At 40.6% G+C, this 27,312-nt stretch overlaps 1 protein-coding gene across 1 annotated transcript in view; it reads right to left on the reverse strand.

The window, feature by feature from the left end:
- The window catches only part of LOC126428323 (uncharacterized), a 47,812-nt gene extending 20,749 nt beyond the window's left edge, over nucleotides 1-27,063 (reverse strand). The window contains exons 1-2 of the mRNA XM_050090262.1: nucleotides 26,721-27,063; nucleotides 8,720-8,927 (exon numbers count right to left, since the gene is read on the reverse strand). Coding sequence (XP_049946219.1) covers nucleotides 8,720-8,927; nucleotides 26,721-26,904 — 392 coding nt within the window. The 5' untranslated portion in view covers nucleotides 26,905-27,063. The remainder of the gene's footprint in view (nucleotides 1-8,719; nucleotides 8,928-26,720) is intronic.
- Between the last annotated feature and the right edge of the window lie 249 nt (nucleotides 27,064-27,312).

Below are 27,312 nucleotides of genomic sequence, written 5' to 3' on the forward strand. Positions count from 1 at the left end.
ATCACGACAATGCGCCCACTCACACGTCGCTCGTTGTGCGCGAGTTTTTGGCCCGAAGCTCAATCACCATGACAGACCACCCGCCTTATTCACCCGATTTAGCCCCGTGTGACTTATTCATGTTCCCGAAATGCAAAATGGTGCTTCGGGGGCGGCACTTGGGAGGCGTGGAAGCCATCAAGGTGGAAACGACACGGCAACTGAACAACATCACAACTGAAGACTTTCAGCAATGTTATCAACAGTGGAAACGGCGTTGGAAGAAATGTATCGCGTCTCAGGGCGAGTACTTTGAAGGAGACCATATTGTAATACCTGAATAATTGTAAAATAAAGTTATTATTCAACTTTTATACGTATTTTCTGGACAAATCTCGTACACAAGTAAAATTTTGCATGAGCTGCCACCAGGGTTGAGAAAACCAAACCACTGGGTAAAATTAGGTTTTTATGAGGAAGCTTGGTTTTCTCTCTTTCTTTCTTTCTTTCTTTCATTTTTTTTTTTTTTTTTTCAAACACTAACTCATTTTTAGATCTACTTTATTAGTGCAACTTTTCTTGTCCTGCCAGCACTGCATCCACTGAGGGACTCTACTCTACCTACAGGCTTGTTTGCTCAAAATTAAGAAATAATTAAATTTAGGAGAGAAAAGATCTAAGAAATTAGTGATAAGCTATAAATTTCTGAAGCTTCCAAGTAGTAGTGAACTGTACTTTACAGTAATTATGATTCTACATTAAGTTAACAGTTTCTTTTCTGGAAGTGTTCATGTTATTTAGCTGTGTTCCTTCTATTGCAAGAAATGATAAAAAAATTAATAAAATAAGTTCTTGTAATAGTAAACAGCTGCCTTAATTAAATATGATATCTCTTTTTAATTTGGGTAAGGCTAACTATGTAACATTTTGTACATTAATTGAATTTTTATAATTAAATATACTTGGGTTTTATTGTGTTTTTTTGCAGTTAAAAAAAAATTTTTTTGGGTCAGGTTAAATTACAACCCTGGCCACCACTGAGTCTATTTTTTATTTTATTTTACACATCTAGTTCTATAGGACCAAAGTGAGGAGCAAATCTCCATGATCATGGAATGTGTCAGTACATGAAATTACAACAGAAAAGTAATAACAGATAAAATAAAATGTTTATAAATCTTAAAGAGAGATCAGGTTATAAAATTATGTAAACACAATCAACAACATAACACAGGAATCAGCTTAATTTTTCAAGGAACTCTTCAACTGAACAGGAGGAGTGACCCATGAGGAAACTCTTCAGTTCAGATTTGTGCTAAACTCTCCAGTTCAGATTTGAAAGCACATGAATTACTGGTAAGATTTTTGAATTATTGTGGTAGCTTACTGAAAATGGATGCAGCAGTATAGTGCGCACTTTTCTGCACAAGAAATAAGGAAGTGCGATCCAAATACAGATTGGATTTCTGCCAAGTATTAATTACATAGCGAGGCCAATGTCAAAATCCAGATTAGTGAACAGGGGTCGACAAGAGGTTCGCGAACTTACACCACTTATTGCTCGAACTGCCGGTTTCTGAACCAAAAATATCCTTTTAGAATGGGAAGAGTTATCCCAAAATAAAATACCATATGACACAAGCAAATGAAAATAAGCAAAGTAGACTACTTTTTGTGTCGAATGATCACTTACTTCAGATACCGTTCGAGCAGTAAAAATGGCAGTATTAATTCTTTGAACAAGATCGTGAACATGGACATTTCATGACAGTTTACTATCTTTGTTGAATTGTGTGTTAGAAATTGTAAAAACTGAGCCTCACTGTGATTTAGCATTAGTTTATTTTCTACAAGCCATGAACATATGTCATGAACTGCACTATTTGAAACAGAGCCAATGTTGCACACAACATCCTTTACTACCAAGCTAGTGTCATCAGCAAACAGAAATATTTTAGGATTACCCGTAATACTACAGGGCATTAGGAACAGGAGTGGCCTCAACACAGATCCCTGGAGCACCCCCCCCCCCCCCCCCATTTGACTGTACCACACTCAGACCCCAATCACAGCCATTCTCAACATTGTGAGTAATGACCTTTTGCTGTCTGTTGTTATAGTAAAAGCTGCTACTCCCCGTATTCCGTAATGGTCCAACTTCTGGAGCAATATTTTGTGATCAACACTACCAAACAAACGCCTTAGTTAAATCAAAAAATATGCCTAGCATTTGAAACCTTTTGTTTAACCCATCCAGTATCTCACAGAGAAAAGAGAATATAGCATTTTCAGTTGTTAAATGACTTCAAAAGCCGAACTGTGCATTTGGCAGTAAATTGTGCAATATAAAATGATTAATTATCTTTACATGCACAGCCCTTTCAATAACTTTAGCAAACACTGATGGCATAGAAATAGGTCTAAAATTATCTGTATTACCCCTTTCTCCCTTATTATAATGCAGTTTTACTACTGAGTACTTTAATCATTCAGGAAACTGACCATTCCCAAAGGAAAAATTACAAGTATGGCTAAGAACAGGACTAACATGAGCTCCATAGTACTTTAGCATTCTGCTAGATACTCCATCATTTCCACGAGAATCTTTAGTTTTCAGTGATTTAATTACTGACTCATTCTCCTCCTTGTCAGTATCACAGAGGAGTATTTCAGATATCAGTCTCGGAAAGGCATTTTCCGAGAGAGTTATACGATTCTCTGTAGAAACTATGCTGATCAGAAAGCGACTGTTAAATACAGTACATATACCTCACTTATCACTAACAGAAACATTTTTACAATGTGTTGACTTCATATCCTTGACCTTGTGCCGCTGACCAGACACTTCCTTCACAACTGACCTTATGGTTTTAATTTTATACTATGAATTAGCTATTCTATTTGCGTACCACATACTCTTTGCCTTCCTCATAATGTTTTTAAGCACCTTACAGCACTGTTTGTAATGGGCTACTGTAGCTTGACTGTGACTATTTCCAACATTTTGATACAATTCCCACTTTCTTCTACATTATATCCTTATCAGACTAGTCAGCCATCAGGCAGCATTTTATGCTAGTACCCTGTTTAGAACATTCTACTGGAATGCAATTTTCAAAGAGCATGAAAAATGTGTTAAGGAAAGCATTATATTTGTCATCTATGTTATCAGCTCCATGAACATTCTGCCACTCTTGTTCCTTAATGAGGTTTAAAATACTCTCTCTTGCTATTGAATTAGCTTTTCCACATTTGTAATTGTACATAACACTTGTTTGAGTACAAAAAGCTTTTAGTGTTAAAATTTGTGTCTCGGTCTGAAAGGCCATTTACCCTTTCACTAGCAGAATGCCCATCTACAAATGAATAAGGAATAAAATTATTGTCTATAGCTGCGCTACAGTTTTCTTGCACCCCAGTTGGAAGAAATATAGTATTCCATCGCGTCCATACGAAGTACAGACGAGTAATGTAATCTCCATTTTGTGTACAAGGAACTATTACACACTGGGTTTGTCACTCAGTAATAGCATTTGAGTGTTGAGTGTTTTGAAGTAGATAGTGTTATGCCATACATCAGAAAGATAAACATCTACCAGCAAGAGTCGGGATTCGAAACTGGCACGATTGTGGCCTGTCGAGAATGAGGTTTATTGTTCGGTGATACTGCTAGAGTCAGTTGGAATCCCACGTCTGTCATGCAAATATGGAATCAAAGGATTCAGGAGGACCATATTCAACCCCATGCAGGATTTCACTGACCCCAGGCAACCAACACCCGAAGACGCAAACCTGCTATTTACGGGCTCAGCACTTTGCGAGATGGTACGAGGCACACACAGCTTGATCTCTTCTAGCTTGCACAGCTGGTATGTGCTGGTAATTTGGACAGGAGGTATGACATTTCTGATGTGTTAAGGCCAGTGGCTGTCTCACAAGTTCAAGGCTTCAATGACATTAACTTTCCAGAAGATATCACAAGACTGCATGTTACCCATGATGTCCCACATGTCTCAATACAGAGGTTGTTAGACAATTGTCCTGGCCAGCGGGTGCTCCAGATATCTCAACCCCTGAAAATGTCTGGTCACTGGTTTGCCAAGATATTGGAACGCCAGCGTGGAAGTGTCAAATGATGTACACAGATGAACAAAAACAATTCAAAGTATGTTACTAGAAATCGGAATGACTGCCTTTTGAATAGTCTATGTTTACACATCTGAATTTGCATATTGGATCACTATCTATTATATTAACTTCAATTAGCCACTGTCATACCGCTGGCTTAGTTGTGGGGTATCTTTGCAGGCAGCCGCGTCTGTAGTGCGGAACACAGTACTGATATGTTGTGTTGTGTGTAGCTCTGCATGTGAGAGGCTTTTTTTTAGTATTCAGGTTGAAGTGTTGCTACAAGTGCTGTTACAGTAAAGTGATGGAATACGGAAGTGATTTAGAGGAAAGTGTGTCAAGAAGTAATGAAAAAAAATGAGCAGCGCCGTCGATAACGTGTTTATGTATCCTCTCGTCGCATGTCGCACAGCATCAATCGTCCTCGCCGTGTTCGATCTCCCAGAATGAACTGATGTGTTTCAGTAAAAATTTAGTTACCATAAAAGAGTGCAGTCAAGTGCCAGTTTCTTGAAGCGAGCACGAGGACGTGCGTTCGATCATCGCGTTTCTGCATTATCGACAATCAGCCGTGCCGCGACGGTTATGCGCACGCTCGTACAAGTGAGAACTGAGAACTGAAAAATTAACTTTACGAGCAGTGTTATATCATTACTAGCGACAAGGAGGACAAATTTCCATAACCGACACGTGTGACCAAATCGCAGTCCCCTCACTACAGTACAGACTAGACATCGGTAATCATTTAAAATTAATGTGTGGGCTGGAATTATAGGTCACTGCCTGTTATTGCCACACATTCTTCCAGTACATTTTACAGGTGCTTCCTGTAATGACTTTATTCAGTCCACCCTCCAAGACCTACAAGAAGACGCACCCCTGCAAACAAGAAGCAGCATGTGATTTATGCGTGACAGAACTCCAGAACATATCAGTCTCCATTACAGATGATAGGTACAGGATGACGAGTTTCGTGGCCTCCACGTTCCCCTGACCTCAGTCCTCCGAATTGTAATCTCTAGGGGCACACTAAGCAACTGGTGTGTGTGTCAACTTTGTTGTATGTAAGTGTACAATCTTGACAGGGTTTATGCTGTTTTGGAAAATACTGCTTTATCTGTCTAGATGATTTGAAAATGGGTTCAGGTAACATGAAAATAAATTTCATTAAATAGCTTTGGCTGTTTCTATACCATGATAGCTAGTCATAAAGTTTTAATTACCTGAAAAAGCAAATCAAGCTGAGACCACGAGTTAGTCCTCTTTATACTGCAATGGAATACATTTCTTTGTCAGTGACGGATGACTGGGTGGAGACCCTGGCCATTCTGTAATGTTCAGCCTCAAAAATTACCTCATCTTCATTCTGGAAATGGCAGCAATGCAGTGGATTCTCTGTGCAAAGAGAGAACAATTCACCAGGTGCTATGTCAGGAGAATATGTGGGTCGAGGTAAAACTTGACAGCCCAAAGAGGCAACGTGGGAATGGGTCTTATGCAGAATGAGTTGGGGTGTTGTTGTGGAGGAAGAACACACACTCAGACACCTTCCTGTGGTGTTCCACCTTTACAGCCTTCTGTGATGGCATGGGGTTTTGGTAGGATACTGCTGTGATGGTTTGTCCCTTACAAGCACAATCTGTTAGCAGCACAACAGTAATCATAAAAACTATTCAACATCGCCTCGTCTGAGGGAAGTCGGATCTTTTCTTTCCTCGACAGTGACAAATCCACACATTTCCACTGCTTGCTTTGCTCTGTTGTTTTGGGGCATAGTGGTACTGCCAGCACTCATTCACAGAAATAAGGTGGCTAAAGATGTCATCTGGATTGGTCCGAGACAGTTGCACCATTTCCACTGCTGCCTCAGTTCAGTGGGGCATCTGATTAGGTGTGAGCAGTTATGCATGAAGTCAAAAACTGGTTCACAACTGATTTTCACTTTTTCTGATATCACCTCAATTTGTGAAAAGACACTCTCGAACCACCAGGGACTCGCTTCTCTTGTGATTCTAACTCCTTCACAGAGAGACTTTGTTCTTCACCAGTCAGACTCATGAACACTAGCAAGCATTTGTGAAAAACAACTACTGTGCAATATGATGGTGTATTCTTGTTGTACACTTCCACCAACTCTGCACAGATTGCTGCAGCACTGTTTCCTTCAAATGTAGAAAACAAATACCCACACAATACTCCGCTTTATCAGTAGCGTGTGCCATTCTGTCTCGACAGCTCTAGTGGCGTGCTACAATCCGAGATTATTATAATTGATTGAAGCAATGTCACAGATTTGCTGCAGCTATATTATCTGACATATTGTCAGAGGGCTTCACACATACATAGTAAAACCAAAAAAGGTTTTTCTTTTCTGACATATTACAAGTGCTCCACACATTCAAAGGCCCTGCTGATGCTAGTTCACAGTTCTGGTAGGTTTGTGGGTAGAAGACGTGTAACATTGCAACTTTCACAAAAACCCACAGGAAAAAAAAAAAAAAAAACATACCACAATCTATCGGGAGAATGTGGAGGCCTCGACACGAGTAGCTGATCGTCAACTCCACCGTGATTGATCTATCGGTTTCTCAATTCTCTGTTTAACAATCCACAAACATCATGACGGAAGTGGGGGTGGAGCACCATCCTTTTGGTAGACGAAGTTCACACTGACGGTCTCCATTTGTGGCATGAGTCAATTTTCCAGCATGTCCAGATACATATATCCTAAAACGGTCTTTTCACAGAAGTATAAGGGACCGTAAACTTTAAACAATGAGACTGCACAGAACACATTAACCTCTGGTGAATCTCAAATTTGCTGGAAGATGATGTGGGGATTCTAGGTGCCCAAGATTCACACAACCTGCCTGTTCACTGTGCCATTCACAAAAAATGTTGTTTAGTTGCGGAAGACGAGTTTCTCACAAAATCTGTCGTCTTCTATAAGCTGTTGCAACTGTGTGGAAAATTCAAAGCATCATAGGGAGTAAGAACTTGAGCAATTGGAAGCAGTAACGCTCCAGCTTCAGCTGTTTTCTTAGATCTTCAAAATGGTCAGTTGTGGTACATTCAGCTCTCTGCTCTCTCTCTCCTTCAGCTTCTGTGGGCTTTGTGTGAGAATCGTCCACACGCAGTCAACCGATTTTTCATTCACTGCAGGCCGACCCATTGATTTCCCCTTGGAGAGGTGTCCTGAAGCTTTGAACTGCACATACCATTGTGAAACAGAGTTGGCAGTTGGTGGATTAATGTTGAACTTCATTCTGAAGTGTTGTCACACTATTTCGGCAGACCGATGTGAATGTGTTTCGAGCGTCACCATCTTGCCAAACTGCTCACTACTGCACTCTCGTGGCAGAAATCTAAACTTGTTGCAATAACACTAAACATTCTGAGTTTTTCTATGTGAGCATTCAGTTTTCTGACAATATGTCAATGCAGCTACACCGAATTTACGAAAAGGCTTCAGTCGTGTACAATAACCTTGAACTGTGGTGTAGGGGTTTCAGTGTGTATTAGGACACACAGGTTGTAAGGTGCTTCTTACGTGAGGAAGACATTTTTACCAGTTTTAATAAATTATTGTCTCTTATTGATGTATTCGCGATAGTTAGGAAGTGCAGTAGTCTGTTGCCAGCCACGAGTCGGAGAGCATTTCCCACGCTGGCTGGCTGGCTGGCTAGGTGACGAAGCAACCATATGTCGCGCGTAGTGGGGTGGGGCTCGGCGCTGGACCGTAGCAACAAGCGACAGCCTGGGAAATATGCATGGCGGGAAGTAGCGCCATCTTGGCACTAAAGTAACCGATTTTGTTTATTTATATTTAATAATTAAAGTCATTTATGACAACACGAATACTAGGAGGAGCCTCTGGATGTTTAAAACTATTTATCATAATTTTGCCTCATTAAAATTCACAGCCGTTCATTAACAAATGCATATCTTAGTAAGTACGAACTCGATCGGAAATCCACAAACTGTGACGAAACTAGTAAGAGGTATGGACTGCGCGCCAAAGTCGGCAGTCAGCGTTAAGAGCTCTTCCTGTCTCGTTCGATGGTAGCCACGCTCTCGGTTAGAAGTAGTTTGTGACGTGAGTGTTTCATTATTGATCTAATAGGAATAAAAGTGATATTACGGCATTCTGAATGTTAATTTCGAGTAAATAGATACCCCAAAGTTGATCTACAGCAATTTCAGATAATTAGCTTCCACCGACAGACATCCTACATGCCAGTGAAGAATCTGCATGGGACGACATTTACGAGAGCTGCACCGCACACAGGTACGAGGAAATCTGACGACACGACCCACCGAGGCAGATCGAGGAAGGTCCGACTTACACTCGCAAATTTCGGGTGGAAATGCTGACCAGTTATACTGTACATCACATATACCATCCTCTACGGACTCTCGGCTAAGCCGAATAATAACAATATCAGTTCAGAAGCGAGGAGATCTTGCAAAGTGGAAACAAACAAAAAATTGATTTTCAAGGCGCAACTCAAACCACTACCAGTCGATCTTACGTTGCCCAAAAGAGAAGAGCATGCGACAGAGCTACAGCGGACCTCGTCCAAAGTCGGCCGTGCCAGCTTCCGGTACTCACCACGCGTAGTAGTGCGCAAAGATGGAGGACAGGAAGAGCACCAGCATTGAGGCACGCAGCCGGTGCTGCAGGGCCAGCAGCGCCAGGTAGCGCACGCACTCGTACAGCCCCAGCACGAACACCACCGTCACCACCCACATCTTGAGCGTGTTGGACGTTGCGTTGAAGTACATGTGCTTGTACGAGGCAATGCCCGACTCGTACGTACCTGCAATGCGCAACTGTGCTTAACAGAACATTGTACCTGTCTAGGCTTCTTTTTTTTTTTTTTTTTTTTTTTAATTATTTATTTTTTGATGTGTGTGTAATCACACCAATCTCAAAACATGGAAACAGAAAAGATTGTAACAACTACAGAGGTATCTCTTTAATCAGCATTGTGGGTAAAATCTTCTCAGGTATTGTTGAAAGGAAAGCGCGAGTATTAGTTGAGGACCAATTGGATGAGAATCAGTGTGGGTTTAGGCCTCTTAGAGGCTGTCAGGACCAGATCTTTAGCTTACGGCAAATAATGGAGAAGTGTTATGAGTGGAACAGGGAATTGTATCTATGCTTTATAGATCTAGAAAAGGCAAATGACCGGGTTCCTAGGAGGAAGTTATTGTCTGTTCTACGAGATTATGAAATAGGAGGCAAACTTTTGCAAGCAATTAAAGGTCTTTACATAGACAGTCAGGCAGCAGTTAGAGTTGACGGTAAATTGAGTCTGTGGTTCAGAGTAGTTTCAGGGGTAAAACAAGGCTGCAACCTGTCTCCACTGTTGTTCATATTATTTATGGACCATATGTTAAAAACAATAAACTTGCTGGGTGAGATTAAGATATGTGAACACAAAATAAGCAGTCTCGCATATGCGGATGACTTAGTTGTGATGGCAGATTCGATTGAAAGTTTGCAAAGTAATATTTCAGAGCTAGATCAAAAATGTAAGGATTATGGTATGAAGATTAACATCTCCAAAATGAACGTAATGTCAGTGGGAAAGAGATATAAACGGATTTAGTGCCACATAGGAGGAACAAAGTTAGAACAGGTGGACGGTTTCAAGTACTTTGGATGCATATTCTCACAGGATGGCAACATAGTGAAAGAACTGGAAGTGAGGTGTAGCAAAGCTAATGCAGTGAGCGCTCAGCTACGATCTACTCTCTTCTGCAAGAAGGAAGTCAGTACCAAGACTAAGTTATCTGTGCACCGTTCAATCTTTCGACCAACTTTGTTGTATGGGAGTGAAAGCTGGGTGGATTCAGGTTACCTTGTCAATAAGGTTGAGGTTACGGATATGAAAGTAGCTAGGATGATTGCAGGTACTATTAGATGGGAACAATGGCAGGAGGGTGTCCACAATGAGCAAATCAAAGAAAAACTGGGAATGAACTCTATAGATGTAGCAGTCAGGGCGAACAGGCTTAGATGGTGGGGTCATGTTACACGCATGGGAGAAGCGAGGTTACCCAAGAGACTCATGGGTTCAGCAGTAGAGGGTAGGAGGAGTCGGGGCAGACCGAGGAGAAGGTACCTGGATTTGGTTAAGAATGATTTTGAAGTAATAGGCTTAACATCAGAAGAGGCATCAATGTTAGCACTGAATAGGGGATCATGGAGGAATTTTATAAGGGGAGCTATGCTCCAAACTGAATGCTGAAAGGCATAATCAGTCTTAAATGATGATGGTGGTGGTGGTGGTGGTGTATGTGTGTGTGTGTGTGTTAGGGGGGGGGGGGGGGGGGGGGATGTGTGTGCACCCTTTTCGGAAACTGAATGTAAATTTTAAGGTCATTGTTTTAGTAAGCTTTCATTCCTTTGGTGAGTGGTGTTGTGGAACATTCTCAGATACTAAGCGCATTGTAAATCAGTAAAATGGCTGTCAGTAAGTATGATAAGGTCAATTTTTAAACTGTTTGTCACACAAATTCTTCTTCTTGTAGGTGTCATGTTGAAGGATAGATACTATTTAAATTTTTGCATCGTTCTTCTGTCACGTAAGCTTGTACTAAAATTTTTTTGGTGTCCTAATAATTACATGATATTTCATTATAGGAACTGAAGCTTAGTTATAAGTAATTAATTCCAAGGAACTGCAACAAATTTCCTGGCCTCTGTGATGAGCATTGTTGAAAGAGTTGGCTTCCCTAACAGTGATAGTTATGTGCAAAGTTTTTTTGTTGTCTTCGAACATAGATATTTTCATAACCATATACAACATTTTGGGTTCCTCTGTTTTAACTGTATAATATGGGTCAGTGTGACAGTGTATTAAAGTTCTGGTTGAGAATAATGAATTATTTAGCAGTAAAGGAGACAACTCACCGAAAGGCAGAAGTGCTGCGTCACTGACAGATATGAGGTGTGTTCAAAAATAAACCAAACTTTTGCTGTATCAGCTTTATTGCTTACTGTACAACATTTTAAGCACTGTCCCTTTCAAAATAGTTCCCTCTACTAGCAACACTCCACTCCCATCATTTCTTCCAGTTTTGGAATGCCTCCTGGAACATTTTTTGGGATGGCGCACAGGTTTCTCGTCGCATTGTCCTGTATCTCCTCTACGGTTTGGAAATGACGTCCTTTCAACCATATTTTTCAGTTTGGGGAACAGGAAAAGGTCTGCCAGGGCTAGGTCCGGAGAATACGACAGACGGGGCACAACGGGAAAGTGATGTTTTACTAGATAGCAGCAGACAAGGAGTGACGCGTAAGCTGGTGCACTGTCGTGATGCAACATCCAACCCTGTTTTTCCCACAATTTAGGCCTCTTCCTGTGCACTGCATCCCTCATGTGCACTAGGGTTCCCTGGTAGACTTTTTTGTTTATCACCTGACCATGTGGCACAAATCCATGATGGATAATGCCTTTTTAGTCAAAAAACACAAGCAACATCACCTTCATCTACATCTACATCTACATCCATACTCCGCAAGCCACCCGCTGGTGCGTGGCGGAGGGTACTTTGAGTACCTCTTTCGGCTCTCCCTTCTATTCCAGTCTCATATTGTTCGTGGAAAGAAAGATTTTCGGTATGCCTCCGTGTAGGCTCTAATCTCTCTGATTTTATCCTCATGGTCTCTTCGTGAGATATACGTAGGAGGGAGCAATATACTGCTTGACTCCTCGGTGTAGGTATGTTCTCGAAACTTCGACAAAAGCCCGTACCTAGCTACTGAGCATATCTCTTGCATAGTCTTCCACTGGAGTTTATCTATCATCTCCGTAACGCTTTCGCGATTACTAAATGATCCTGTAACGAAGTGCGCTGCTCTTCATTGGATCTTCTCTCTCTCTTCTATCAACCCTATCTGGTACCGACCCCACACCGGTGAGCAGTATTCAAGCATTGGGTGTACAAGTGAACTGTAACCTACTTCCTTTGTTTTCAGACTGCATTTCCTTAGGATTCTTCCAATGAATCTCAGTCTGGCATCTGCTTTACCAACAATTAATTTTATATGGTCATTCCATTTTAAATCACTACTAATGCCTACTCCCAGATAATTTATGGAATTAACTGCTTCCAGTTGCTGACCTGCTATATTGCAGCTAAATGATAAAGGATCTTTCTTTCTATGTATTCACAGCACATTACACTTGTCTACATTGAGATTCAATTGCCATTCCCTGCACCATGTGTCAATTCGTTGCAGATCCTCCTGCATTTCAGTACAATTTTCCATTGTTACAGCCTCTCGATACACTACAGCATCATCCGCAAAAAACCTCAGTGAACTTCTGATGTTCTCCACAACGTCATTTATATATATCGTGAATAGCAAAGGTCCTACGACATTCCCCTGCGGCACACCTGAAATCACTCTTACTTCAGAAGAGAATGACAAGCTGTGTTCTGTTATCTAGGAACTCTTCAATCCAATCACACAATTAGTCTGATAGTCCATATGCTCTTACTTTGTTCATTAAACAACTGTGGGGAACTGTATCTAATGCCTTGCGGAAGTCAAGAAACACGGAATCTACCTGAGAATCCGTGTCTATGGCCCTCTGAGTCTCGTGGACGAACAGCGTGAGCTGGGTTTCACACTATCGTCTTTCTCAAAACCCATGCTGATTCCTACAGAGTAGCTTTCTAGTCTCCAGAAAAGTCATTATACTCTAACATAATACGTGTTCCAAAATTCTACAACTGGTCTATAGTTCTGCTCATCTGTTCGACGTCCCTTCTTGAAAACCGGGACGACCTGTGCCCTTTTCCATTCCTTTGGAACGCTACGCTTTTCTAGAGACCTACGGTACACTGCTGCAAGGAGGGGGGCAAGTTCCTTCGCGTACTCTGTGTAAAATCGAACTGGTATCCTGTCAGGTCCACCGGCCTTTCCTCTTTTGAGCGATTTTAATGTTTCTCTATCCCTCTGCCGTCTATTTCGACATCTACCATTCTGTCATCTGTGCGACTTGATCTTTGACCGACTCGTGTGCTTTTTTTGGATGATGAGAACCTTTGCCCATCCACTGCAATGACTGCAACTTTGTTTCAGCATCATAGCTGTACACCCGCATCTCATCGCCTGTTATTATGTTCTTAAGAGTTTTCATTGCCAATAACAGAGGCAAGCTGTTCTTTGCATATTTCAACACAGATCTGTTTCTCATCTTCAGTCAACAAACACGGTACGAATTTTGCACTGGCATGACATATCTCAGGTTTTTCACTCAGAACTTGATGGCACAATCCTACGCTGATGCCCACCTCTTCAACAACTTCCTGAACAGCTAAACTATGATTTCTGTCAATCACAGCATGAATACTATCCAATTGGCCATCATCTGTCGATGTGTAAGGGAAGGACGTCCAGACTCGGAATCTTCACAGACCGATATTCTGCCCCGTTCAAAACATTTAAACCACTCGTAGCACTGTGTGAGAGTCATACAGTCCTCCCCGTATGCTTGGCTAAGCATTTGAAATGACTCTGTGAAAGTTTTGTCTAGTTTGTAGCAGAATTTCACATACAAACGTTGTTCTTCAAGCTGCTTCACTGCACTAGCCTGACGAGCAGGCTGTACACACACTTACTTCAGCAGCTGTGGTTTGCTTGCTTATTGTCCCAGCAACAAGAGGCAAACAGCAGTTTGTCGTCTTAATCTGCTGCTAGGTGTGCTCAGCAGCCACTGCGCGCGCTCTCTGTTGGTTGGCATGCTACACTACTGGCCATTAAAACTGCTACACCAAGAAGAAATGCAGATGATAAACGGGTATTCATTAGACAAATATATTATACTAGAAATGACGTGTGATTACATTTTCACGCAGTTTGGATGCACAGATCCTGGGAAATCAGTACCCAGAACAACCACCTCTGGTCATAATAACGCCCTTGATACGCCTCGGCATTGAGTCAAACAGAGCTTGGATGGCGTGTACAGGTACAACTGCCCATGCAGCTTCAACACGATACCACAGTTCATCAAGAGTAGTGACTGGCGTTTTGTGACGAGGCAGTTGCACAGCCACCATTGACCACATGTTTTCAATTGGTGAGAGATCTGGAGTATGTGCTGGCCAGGGAAGCAGTCAAACATTTTCTGTATCCAGAAAGGCCCATATAGGATCTGCAACATGCGGTCGTGCATTATCCTGCTGAAATGTTGGGTTTTGCAGGGATCGAATGAAGGGTAGAGCCACGGGTGGTAACACATCTGAAATGTAATGTCCACTGTTCATAGTGCCATGACCGAGATGTGTAACGAATCGCACCCCATACCATCACGCCAGGTGATAAGCCAGAATGGCAATGACGAATTCACGCTTCCAATGTGCGTTCACCGCGATGTCGCCAAACACGGATGCGACTATAATGATGCTGTAAACAGAACCTGGATTCATCTGAAAAAATGAAGTTTTGCCATTCGTGCACCCAGGTTCGTCGTCAAGTACACCATCGCAGGCACTCCTGTCTGTGATGCAGCGTCAAGGGTAGCAGCAGCCACGGTCTTCGAGCTGATAGTCCATGCTGCTGCAAACATCAGCGAACTGTTCGTGCTGATGGTTGTTGTCTTGCAAACGTCCCCATCTGTTGACACAGGGATCGAGACGTGGCTGGAGGATCCATTACAGTTGTGTGGATAAGATGCCTGTCATCTCGACTGCTAGTGATACGAGGGCGTTGGGATAAAGCACGGCATTCCGTATTACCCTCCTGAACCCACCCATTCCATATTCTGCTAACAGTCATTGGATCTCGACCAACGCGAGCAGCAATGTCGCGATACGATAAACCGCAATCGCGATAGGCTACAATCCGACCTTTATCAAAGTCAGAAATGTGATGGTACGCATTTCTCCTCCTTACATGAGGTATCACAACAACGTTTCACCAGGCAACGCCGGTCAACTGCTGTTTGTGTATGAGAAATCGGTTGGAAACTTTCCTGACGTCAGCACGTTGTAGGTGTCGCCACCAGCGCCAACCTTGTATGAATGCTCTGAAAAGTTTATCATTTGCATATCACAGCATCTTCTTTCTGTCGGTTAAATTTCGTGTCTGTAGCACGTCATCTTTGTGGTGTAGCAATTTTAATGGTGAGTAGTGTATTTCAAAAGTTTTCAATGCACCTCATACACAAACAACAGGTTTGCTTTGCTTTGCTGGTTTTCAGAATGAAATTCCTTTCTTAACCTGTAGGAGAAAAACACACATACACACACACACACACACACACACACACTCACTCACTCACTCTCTCTCTCTCTCTCTCTCTCTCTCTCTCTCTCTCTCTCTCTCTCTCTGTGTGTGTATCTCTATCACATGCAGACGCCTGTCTCCCTATATTGAGGTCCTCTGACTGGCACCTCTTTCCTGGCCCACGGTGAGTGTACTGGGGTGAAGTGAGGGTGCAGGGTGGGAGGGGAGATGGAGAGAGGCAGGAGCCAGGGAAAGGATTGGGGGGGGGGGGGAGGGGGGGAGTGTCTGGAAACCTTTGGGAGAGTGAGGAGCCATCTGTGGGTTTGCTAGGGGTTCAGGTAGAGGGGGCAGGTGGCAGATAGCTGGGTACGCAACTTCAGACTAGAGCATGAGATGGCAGCACACAACTAGCTGGCATGTATTGGGTGGGGCTAATGGGAAAGGGATGGTGTGTGTGTGTGCGCTGCACTTTCTTCAAGCAGTTCTGGTATTACATGTGTACTTGCTCGTTTGGCACAGCACACAATGACAGTCTCTAAAAGGTTACATTACACACAGGTACTGTATTGTCACATTGTGTGGTGTAACAGGGCATTTTATCAAACACCCTTGTCCACTATTGGTACTCATGCCAGCTAAAGATGATCGTGGCAGCAGATATTTGTTACGTAATGTGTCAGAAAGGAGCAGATATTGTGCATCCCAATCTGTGTTTGCACAGAGGGTGCATCACTATAACAAAAAGGGCTGTGGCGAGCAGTTGTGTGGTGTGTAGCATTTGCTTGCTGTATGAAGTTATACGAATGCTTTGGCACTCTCAGTTGCTCGCATCATGGACTATAAAGAGTCAGAGGGCCACTCACTATGTCAACAGGGGCCCAAAACAAATGAATCACTTTCATGTTGAAAAGAGGTCAGATGTTACATATAAGAATGTGTTATGTTCAGTTAAATTCTTTTGAGTTACAGTCACTGGAATTTGTCATTGTGATCCTCGAAGACTTTAAACACAGAGAAGCGCAAACAAAAGTTTGGAGTTTATTTAGTAGCTAGAAGTAGGTTTTGTGATCTAACATTACAGCTTCACCCGGTGAGGATCAAAGTCTAGAAGAAAAGGAAGCTCGTACATGGCAGTGGGACAGAGTAGCTGGACCACTATAACAATTACTAAAGGTGACTGCTCGTCATCAAGATTTATAGCAGGTAACTGACAGACCCGAAACATTGAAAACGTATCAAGTGCGGACAGAAGCTGCAGTGCAACACTGCAAACCCACGTTTTTCACCATCGTTGCCAATGTAGGCAGTGGCCAGACAAAACGCTTGTGGCCCAAAGTCGACAGATCTCTACCAGTTGCAGCTGACAGAAACAGAGGAGTCCTCGTTCAGGACATAGTGAACAAACTGTAGTGCCAGCACTATGTGAGGAAAGCGTAGTTTGTTCTCTCTGCAACTCCACTCACCCACAGATGTCTATGCTTTGACTTTGAAAGGCAGGGCTCACTTTCTCTGCAACCCACGCACCCCTCCCCCTCCCTGAAAAATTGCACAAGATATCGTGAACGAACTATACATCCCACTACACTATCCTTCACACCAAATGTGCATATCTGTAATGACAAGACTACAGCCGAAAAGTAACTGCCACAGCTGGAGAGTAATGTAGTATATCATACAAATGTTTAGCAAAGCACCCGATACATAAATCTTTTCTATTTATTGTTTTTCTCTTCATGTTTTTGGTATTGCCATATGGGTCTGAATATCTTGGAAATTGTTTTTATAAAAAGGCAAGATAATTTCAGATGAAAAAATAAAATTGTTTATGTAATACAAATATACAAATTTAGCACCATGTTAAACTGCTAAATTCTTGTGGGCAAGTGTTGAAGCCAAATATTAGTCATATAAAATCAAATATGAAATTAATGTATAGATTTTAATTTTGGCCTACTAACATTATTTTATGTTGGAGAAACGTGTCTTAAGGTGAATAAACAGAGAAAACAAAATGTAACATGATAAATTATGCAAAAATTATTGTTAAGTAATAAAACTAATAGTGTTGCATTTCATAACTCTGAAAGTTGCGAGCTAGTTATACAAAAAAACACAAATACGTTGGTGGCAGAGGCCAGAATTTGTTGTCCTGTTTTCGTCTTGCAACTTCAATAGCACGATGCACATTGTGCCAGCATGCTGTGGGTTAGGGCAGTTGGGATGAGGGTGTCACGAGCTATGCTTACCCAAACAGGCAGACACTTGAGAGCAGCTGATATTATTGGATGCGTAACTGCTTTCTTACTCATCATAACAAAACTACTGATAAGCGAGTGGAACCACGGATATCAGCTAGTTTTACGTAAAAGAACTGTATTTCTATTTAATAATGGAAAGAAATTGAAGAAATGTATGATGAAATCAAAGAAATTATTCAGATAGTGAAGGGGGACGAAAATTTAATAGTCATGGGTGACTGGAATTCGGTAGTAGGAAAGGGGAGAGAAGGAAACGTAGTAGGTGAATATGGATTGGGGCTAAGAAATGAAAGAGGAAGCCGCCTGGTAGAATTTTGCACAGAGCACAACTTAATCATAGCTAACACTTGGTTCAAGAATCATGAAAGAAGGCTGTACACATGGAAGAAGCCTGGAGATACTGACAGGTTTCAGATAGATTATATAATGGTAAGACAGAGATTTAGGAACCAGGTTTTAAATTGTAGGACCTTTCCAGGGGCAGATGTGGACTCTGACCACAATCTATTGGTTATGAACTGTAGATTAAAACTGAAGAAACTGCAAAAAGGTGGGAATTTAAGGAGATGGGACCTGGATAAACTGAAAGAACCAGAGGTTGTACAGAGTTTCAGGGAGAGCATAAGGGAACAATTGACAGGAATGGTGGAAAGAAATACAGTAGAAGAAGAATGGGTAGCTTTGAGAGATGAAATAGTGAAGGCAGCAGAGGATCAAGTAGGTAAAAAGACGAGGGTTAGTATAAATCCTTGGGTAACAGAAAAAACATTGAATTTAATTGATGAAAGGAGAAAGTACAAAAATGCAGTAAATGAAGCAGTCAAAAAGGAATACAAACGTCTCAAAAATGAGATGGCCAGGAAGTGCAAAATGGCTAAGCAGAGATGGCAAGAGGACAAATGTAAGGATGTAAAGGCTTATCTCACTAGGGGTAAGATAGATACTGCCTACAGAAAAATTAAAGAGACCTTTGGAGAAAAGAGAACCACTTGTATGAACATTAAGAGCTCAGATGGAAATCCAATTCTAAGCAGAGAGGTGGAAGGAGTATATAGAGGGTCTATACAAGGGCGACGTACTTGAGGACAATATTATGGAAAGGGAAGAGAATGTAGATGTAGATGAAGATGAAATGGGAGATACGATACTGTGTGAAGAGTTTGACAGAGCACTGAAAGACCTGAGTCGAGACAAGGCCCCGGGAGTAGACAACATTCCATTAGAACTACTGATAGCCCTAGGAGAGCCAGTCCTGACAAACCTCTACCATCTGGTGAGCAAGATGTATGAGACAGGCGAAATTCCCTCAGACTTCAAGAAGAATATAATAATTCCAATCCCAAAGAAAGCAGGTGTTGACAGACGTGAAAATTACCGAGCTATTAGTTTAATAAGTCACAGCTGCTAAATACTAACGCGAATTCTTTACAGACGAATGGAATAACTGGTAGACGCCGACCTCGGCGAAGATCAGTTTGGATTCCGTAGAAATGTTGGGACACGTGAGGCAATACTGACCCTACGACTTATCATAGAAGAAAGATTAAGGAAAGGCAAACCTACGTTTCTAGCATTTGTAGACTTAGAGAAAGCTTTTGACAATGTTGACTGGAATAAACTCTTTCAAATTCTGAAGGTGACAGGGGTAAAATACAGGGAACTAAAGGCTATTTACAATTTGTACAGAAAGCAGATGGCAGTTATAGGAGTCGAGGGGTATGAAAGGGAAGCAGTGGTTGGGAAGGGAGTGAGACAGGGTTGTAGCCCCTCTCCGATGTTATTCAATCTGTACATTGAGCAAGCAGTGAAGGAAACAAAAGAAAAATTTGGAGTAGGTATTAAAATCCACGGAGAAGAAATAAAAACTTTGGGGTTCGCCGATGACATTTTAATTCTGTCAGAGACAGCAAAGGAGTTGGAAGAGCAGTTGATCGGAATGGATAGTGTCATGAAAGGAGGGTATAAGATGCAAAACGAGGATAATGGAAGGTAGTCGAATTAAGTCGGGTGATGCTGAGGGAATTAGATTAGGAAATGACACACTTAAAGTAGTAAAGGAGTTTTGCTATTTGGGGAACAAAATAACGGATGATGGTCGAAGTAGAGAGGATATAAAATGTAGACTGGCAATGGCAAGGAAAGCGTTTCTGAAGAAGAGAAATTCGTTAACATCGAGTATAGATTTAAGTGTCAGGAAGTCGTTTCTGAAAGTATTTGTATGGTGTGTAGCCATATATGGAAATGAAACATGGGCGATAAATAGTTTAGACAAGAAGAAAATAGAAGCTTTCGAAATGTGGTGCTACACAAGAATGCTGAAGATTATATGGGTAGATCACATAACTTATCAGGAGGTATTGAATAGGATTGGGGAGAAGAGAAGTTTGTGGCACAACTTGACTAGAAGAAGGGATCGGTTGGTAGGACATGTTCTAAGGCATCAAGGGATCACCAATTTAGTACTGGAGGGCAGCGTGGAGGGTAAAAATCGTAGAGGGAGACCAAGAGATGAATACACTAAGAAGATTCACAAGGATGTAGGTTGCAGTAGGTACTGGGAGATGAAGAAGCTTGCACAGGATAGAGTAACATGGAGAGCTGCATCAAACCAGTCTCGGGACTGAAGACAACGACAACAACAACAACAACAACAACAACAACAACAACACAATGGAAAGTCAAGGGTAGAATAGCAACGATACTACAGAAAGGATAGAGTGCTACTCACCACATAGAGAAGGCACTGAGTCGCAAACAGGTGCAGTGAAACACCGCTACACCTTTAAACTTCCATACAAAAACGTCCCCTTTTGGAAATACAAAAAACACACACATTCTGACTAACACAACTCACACATAGATGGCAAATGCCTCCTGGCTTATGTGTGAGTTGTGCTTGTGTGAATGTGTGTGTCTTTTCTATTTCCAAAGCAAGATTTTCCATTTGACACAATTGTCCAGAAGCTTAAATGTTTAGCAGTCTTTTCATTGTGCCTGTTGTCACAGTGGTATAGATTCGTTTCAACAGGCACAATGAAAAGACTGCTAAACATTTAAGCTTCTGGACAATTGTGTCAAATGGACCTTTCAGTATGATTCTTTTTCTTTACACCCAGCAAATAATTGAGGACGTACGTTGCAAGTGCTACTCTGAGATGAAGAGGTTAGCACAGGAGAGGAATTCATGGCGGGCCGCATCAAACCAGTCAGGGGGGGTTGCTGCTGTATAAATATTTTGTTTACTTTATGTGCACTGCCCCTGAAGATAGTTCTGTAAAACAACAGGGACTGAAAATATGCATTTTATAAATGGAAGACAGCAATTTGGAATTACTTTTGTTCTGCAGGAGCAAATAGGATCCTGAAAGAGATTACTTACTTCTCTGGGTCCAATAATTAGGTATCTGTGTGGGCTTAGAGAAGCAACAAAGTGTGTTAATGCTGGGTGCCACAGTTGGTAAGTGTGGACGAATGAGGAAGTATGCTCACATTCCCCATAGTCGATATTTGCCTCATTCCATTACTGCTTTGTAACAATGATTGCAACAATTTTTACAATTACTGTTGGCCTATCAATGTTTTCAAAATGTTGCATACATAAGAACCATTATGTGACTTGGCAAGTTGGAACTATTCCATTTATTACGAATTCAACTCCTGTTATTAACCTTTTTTTCCCCTTTTTTCACTTTCCTTATATCTCAAACCAAGCACACTTTCTAAATAGTACATGTGCGGGAGGTGTTCAAATATTCCTAAACATCAATTAAACTGTATCCATCCTAGATTCATTACTCAAGATAATATTTTTGATGAGCTGATCCTAATGCTGCACTTAGTATTACTAGGAAATAAGTTATACCTAACTGAAAATTCCACCTCATACATAATAAGAAAAACCTTGTGAGCTAATATGTATTTCTAGGTATAGTGACACCCCTAGTTATAAAGATTGGCAGTTCAACTTTCAAGTAATGTATCACAAATTCTGTGAACCTAATTAATTTATGATATAATTAATATTCAATCTTAGAAACAGCTACATTGTGCATTGCAGATTTTCCCTCTGTGCTTACTAAATTCCAATCTTTGCCACTATGCTTTTGTAGGCTTGAATTTTATGCACACTGCATTAACCGATTATCTCATTAAGATATTTTTGTAATTTACTATAATTTTCATCACGGTGTTTGTACTCATAAGCCAGGTGTTACCAACATATACCCAGAAAATGATTCCATAAACTTTTCCAAATTCCTAACCCACCACTTTTTTACAAACCAAATTTTTATCAATACTTAAAGTTCATCCTGAATAGCAAAATCTAACCTAGCCATTTCTCAAATGATTGTGCAATTTCCAAAAGAACAATTTGTTCAGATATCAGTCTTTAAATAGTCAGACGTCACTCAAAATCATCAGTCTGTGTCCACACCTGATGAGCTAACATACATGTCACACCTATGTGAAGTCTGTTCCCAGTGTTTGCTTATACAATAGCTACGTGCAATATGTTCATGAAAATGTGTGTATCAGCCTCTGCAATAACTCAGTACTGTCAACATCTGAAAACTTTCAAGTGATTTCTGTCACTCAAATTAATGACTTTTTTGAGTGAATTGTATTGTGTTGGTAGGAAACTTGAGCTATTGTTGTGATTACAAGTGAGTGTTCAGAGCAGCGACTTCCATTGGGGACAGAATTAAGTGAACTACTGCTGTGTTCTTTTATCTGGTGAATTACTACAAGATAGTATACGAACTGTGATGTTTAATGTAAATAAGAGCAGTGTTCTGTGCTGCCCTTAATCACTCTGTTTCAGTGTTTTGTTAGAACTACTACTGATTCTTTTACAGTGTTTATAAAAGACTGTGCTTCAATAACTTTGTAAGTTATTCAATGACTTCTTCCACTGAACTCTTGATTGTCTGTGGGTACAGAGTTGATTTACACAGTATTAAAAAGCTGTCCGCAGCTCGTGGTCGTGCGGTAGCATTCTCGCTTCCCGCGCCCGGGTTCGATTCCCGGCGGGGTCAGAGATTTTCTCTGCCTCGTGATGACTGGGTGTTGTGTGATGTCCTTAGGTTAGTTAGGTTTAAGTAGTTCTAAGTTCTAGGGACTGATGACCGTAGATGTTAAGTCCCATTGTGCTCAGAGCCATTTGAACCATTTTTTCACACAAAGCTGAAAACTTGTCGTCGTAAACAATAGTACCTTGAGGACAAAAAATGTGCGTAAAATGCAACCAAAATTGTGGTGATGTGTACATCTTTGAGCAAACACCATTCCGTACTCCTTAATACTTTTAGCTTGATGACTACAAACTGATGTGCTACCAACGAGACAATGCAGGAGAGACTACTACATTCAGGCTGGTGTGCTTACACTCTGTTTGTACAAATCAAAGAAAATGTTGTTTCTTGTCCAGTGCCGCTAAATGCAACTATAAGGAGCTAGTGTTTCTTTATGTTACAAATTAGTTCATCATTTCTTGTAGCTGAGTACAATAATAGTGTTGTCTCATACAGTGGGATAAGTTCAAATATCTGTTATGTCAGGAAGATAGATAGTTGACCTTATTACAAACTGTGGGACAGAGGGCTGCCTGTGGAATGTGTGTAGCATGAACTGTAAAAATTCTGAGTCAAAATACGACTCCATACAGCAAATCTCTGCTGTGCTAAACACCAGCAGCAAGTGCATAGAAAAGAAATTCACATCCCTGCCAACACAAGAAAGGTGAAACGTATTGGGCACTATCTGAGGCGGAAGTGAATTTATACAAGAGAACAGAGAAACTGTCAATGTGTGCATGGTAGGCAGATCAACAGTAGCGTCACATTCCCCAATTTGTTGAGACATTATTGTAGAAGAGGTGCTGAGTGTTGATAATGAAGGTGATTTGGTTTTACACTTTAATGTATTATAAGTACTCAATATTTACTTCCGTGTTATTTACTTAATTGGACTGCCTTTGCACTATACTTTGACCACTTTACCTCACAAACTGGAGGGACTGTCTGAGATATAGCTGGCCTTGAAGTAAACAATACCTATGCAAATTGTTGAAAATAACTTCTTGTTATCAAAAATTGTAGCCTAGTACCAATACTCTGCTTCCAGGAACTGTTTCTCAGAAATTTGTTGTTTTCTTTGAAACAAATGTTAGAATTTTAAAATCCTCATTACAAAAAGAGTATCGTCTGCTACATTCAGCTCATGCAGCATACCATTTCTGCCACATCTGCTATAATATGTTTTTGTCCACTACACCTTTGTCGGTGTCTATTTATATAGTCAATTACCATTAACGCAGCACCACATATAATTAGTTCATATTCTTGTCTAAATATACACAACATGAAATGTTTACTGACAGCTTCAAGCATAGTAGATGACGAAAATATACGTACAAAAATGTTTGTTGCTAGTGTGGATGTAGAAGTAAACAATGAACACGGTTGCAAATATGTTGTGGACCTGACCGGAAGCAACGTCGCAAACAAAAACATATAAACTCGGAGTATATGTGGCTTATTGTAGTACAGCAATTACAAGGTAAAAATATGTGTTTGTTTGATGTTTTGTGTGGTTCAAATGAACTTCCACAGTGACTGAAGTGGTAGGCAGTAAAGTTGAAGACTAACGAAATTAAGTACTTTCAGTTAGATAAGTTTCTTATTCAGTAACTTTTCATGTCATAAAAAAAAGTTGCCTTGAGGACCTTGCAATTGGTAAACTCACATTCCAATACATTTATTACCTATTAATATTTGTGGTTAATAAATATAGTGTTTACAATTGACTGCAGAATTCAAGACCACAATAGCCGAAGTAAATACAATTTCCATGTTGGCTGCACTTCTCTGTCTAGGTTTCAGAATAGTGTTTTACATTCTGATGCAGAGGCCTATGTCGGGGTGCCGGTAGACATAATGCAGATTATTGAAAATCTCCATACATTCAAAGAAAAATTTATTATAAGAGAATGTTACTGACCACTACTATGATTTTATCAGAATATTTGGACTCATTAATATGAAAATTTTTTAGCATTCAGATCAAATACATTTATCAGTATACAAGCAGCAGAGAGCATTCTGTGTTGTTACATGTTTTGTCTGAAATGCAGTAGTTGTGGAGTGTAAGAGGAAACTGTTAATATTAGCCTACTCAGTGCTCAAGTTATGATGATATGTGCCAGTACTCTGTACCTCTACCACTGGTGAAAACAAAGTGTTAGAACAATGTTTCAAGATGTCTAAATTTCGCAAAAATGCACCCCCGCCCTCCCCCACCCAGAAGGTTACAGTACCAGAACCTCTTCTTTCTTACAAATCAAGTAGGCCTATTGGCTGTATTGTAGAGGAGTTGCCTGCTTCTTCGTGTTAATGTGTAGCTTGACTTCTTCACTTCCCTGAAAATTCTCCTTTGTAATGTTTACGGAAAATAAAATGTGTGAATGAATTAATAAAGAAATGGAAATATAATCATTATGTTTAGCAGTAGGGTTTTCCCACTTGTTGAAAAAAATTTTAACCCCATAAAAAATTTTATTTTTATGGCTTCAGAAGGGGTAGTTGGATAAAATAAGTTTCTCGCTTATCCCATCTACAGTACACTGCTGTCAAAGCTCCTTCCCCTCCAATTCTAATTATGTCACGTATAAACTCAACCTGTATCAAACAATTCTATCATTCACTTTGACAAAGATACTTACGTCTTTTGTGTCTAATCCCCTGCCCCCTCCTCTCAACTCCCCAATTAACCTTTCCCAAGATGCCACACTGATTTTGCTTTAGTATAAAGTAAACGAGACCCCAAGATCAGATCACTGTAAATAGCTCAAATGAAAGATTTCATAAATTAAATGATAAGGCAAGGGATACCTATGATGTGCAAACTTAGTGAGTGACAACTCTTTGTTGGAGACTCAGTAAAAATTCTCATTACAAATCTAATCTCATTCCTTGAAGCAATCGTTATGACATTTTCAGAGTTTGTGAACTGGAACCTTTTCTCTATGTAGAACCATGCTAAAAAGCATGGGACACAGTGGCCTTATTACTGTGTACTAGCTAATATTAAAAAACAATTCCACTGCTACAGCCCTTATTTCATATGAGATACCCGCAATGAGTTGTGATTACATTGATAACCTACAGAGAGACAGAAACCAGAACAGACTGCCTTCACCACAACCCACTAACACGCAGAGATGGCCTAAAACATTCTTACGAGACTGTCATCTCCTGCAGCACACACTGATGAATAGCGTAGCGATGTATCTGATTTCTTTTGATTTATGGCTTTATATAATAGTTGTAAGTTAAGTTGTTAATGTGTGTCCTGATATTGCTCCAAAATACACCACTAAATATTTACACGAGAGCTTCACATTGTTGGTAACTATTCAGTGTATTTCTATTGTACAAAATGATGTCTGTAATAACACAGAGTGAACAAATCTTATTAAAGATTGTCATATGACCATTTCTGTGGCTAGGCTCTACAAAATTGTGCTATTCAGCAAGCTCTCTTTGTTAAATCTCATGAATATATGATCACACAATGACAGCTGATATTGTTTCATGCAGTATTTAATGTCATGTAAGACCCAGTCACCCATCCATTCACTGAGATCAGTAGATCACAAAGGAGAACCTTCAGGGATGAAGAATGAATCAAGGCATCCATTTACTACAAAAGACAAGCATATCATAAAAACTTAATACATGCACTCTTATTAACAATAAACTATCACTATCATGTTCAGTACTCCAGCTAACGTGACATAGTAAACTAATAATAAATCCACTGTTGCAAAAAATAAAATAAAAAAATAAAACTACAGTTTCTGCGGTAATATTAAATCCAAGCCTTTGAACCAAGGTCCTCATGCGTCTTTTAACCCCTTACACGAACGATGAAAGATCCATTTCGAATTGTATCAACAGAACACTTGACATCATGGGAAATACAATCCTGACGTACATTAAATAATCCAGCAATAACGGTTAACATCTAAAATACCGTCAGAGAGAAACTAACTCTTGCATAAAAACGCGTATTAATGACCCGAATGTCATACACTGAATACTTACCTTTAAATACTGTATCCCAGCAAGAGCAGGAACAGAAATGTCTGTCAACTTTTCGGGCGTACTGGTTCCAGAAATAATACAGGACGCCAATATGAAGAGGAGGGAAGAAAGCAGGCGCGAAGAAACCGCATATTTTTGCTATATATCTATGGCCGGACTCTGTAGACTGGCTGCCAAGAACCATCTTTATTGTACTTGGTCCATGTATGTCATCAAAACCAAGCACGATATTTGTGCACCTCAACAGAAATTTGATAAACGCTAATCTTTGCGTTACGAATCACAGTCATGTTTTTATCTCGATCAGACGTGTCAACATATGTCGCACTATCTATTGACACTATCTACATGTACTCCGCCTACTTTACTGTTGTCTCCATGCTATTTATACTTCGTTGATTGATTACCCCGCCATGCTGTTTGTGTTACCTAGCAACCATTGCATCTTCAAACAGCTGATCAACACTATCGATAGGTTTGTCGCTAAATTATCGAAATGACAAATTTCAATTTTGTTCTGCACGATGCAAATATGTGACGCAAACCAATGTGTATCCATTTCAGTCCCATCATACTGTAATACGCATTTAGA

This window comes from Schistocerca serialis, chromosome 12 (genome assembly GCF_023864345.2).
Source record: "Schistocerca serialis cubense isolate TAMUIC-IGC-003099 chromosome 12, iqSchSeri2.2, whole genome shotgun sequence".
Lineage (NCBI taxonomy): Eukaryota > Metazoa > Arthropoda > Insecta > Orthoptera > Acrididae > Schistocerca > Schistocerca serialis.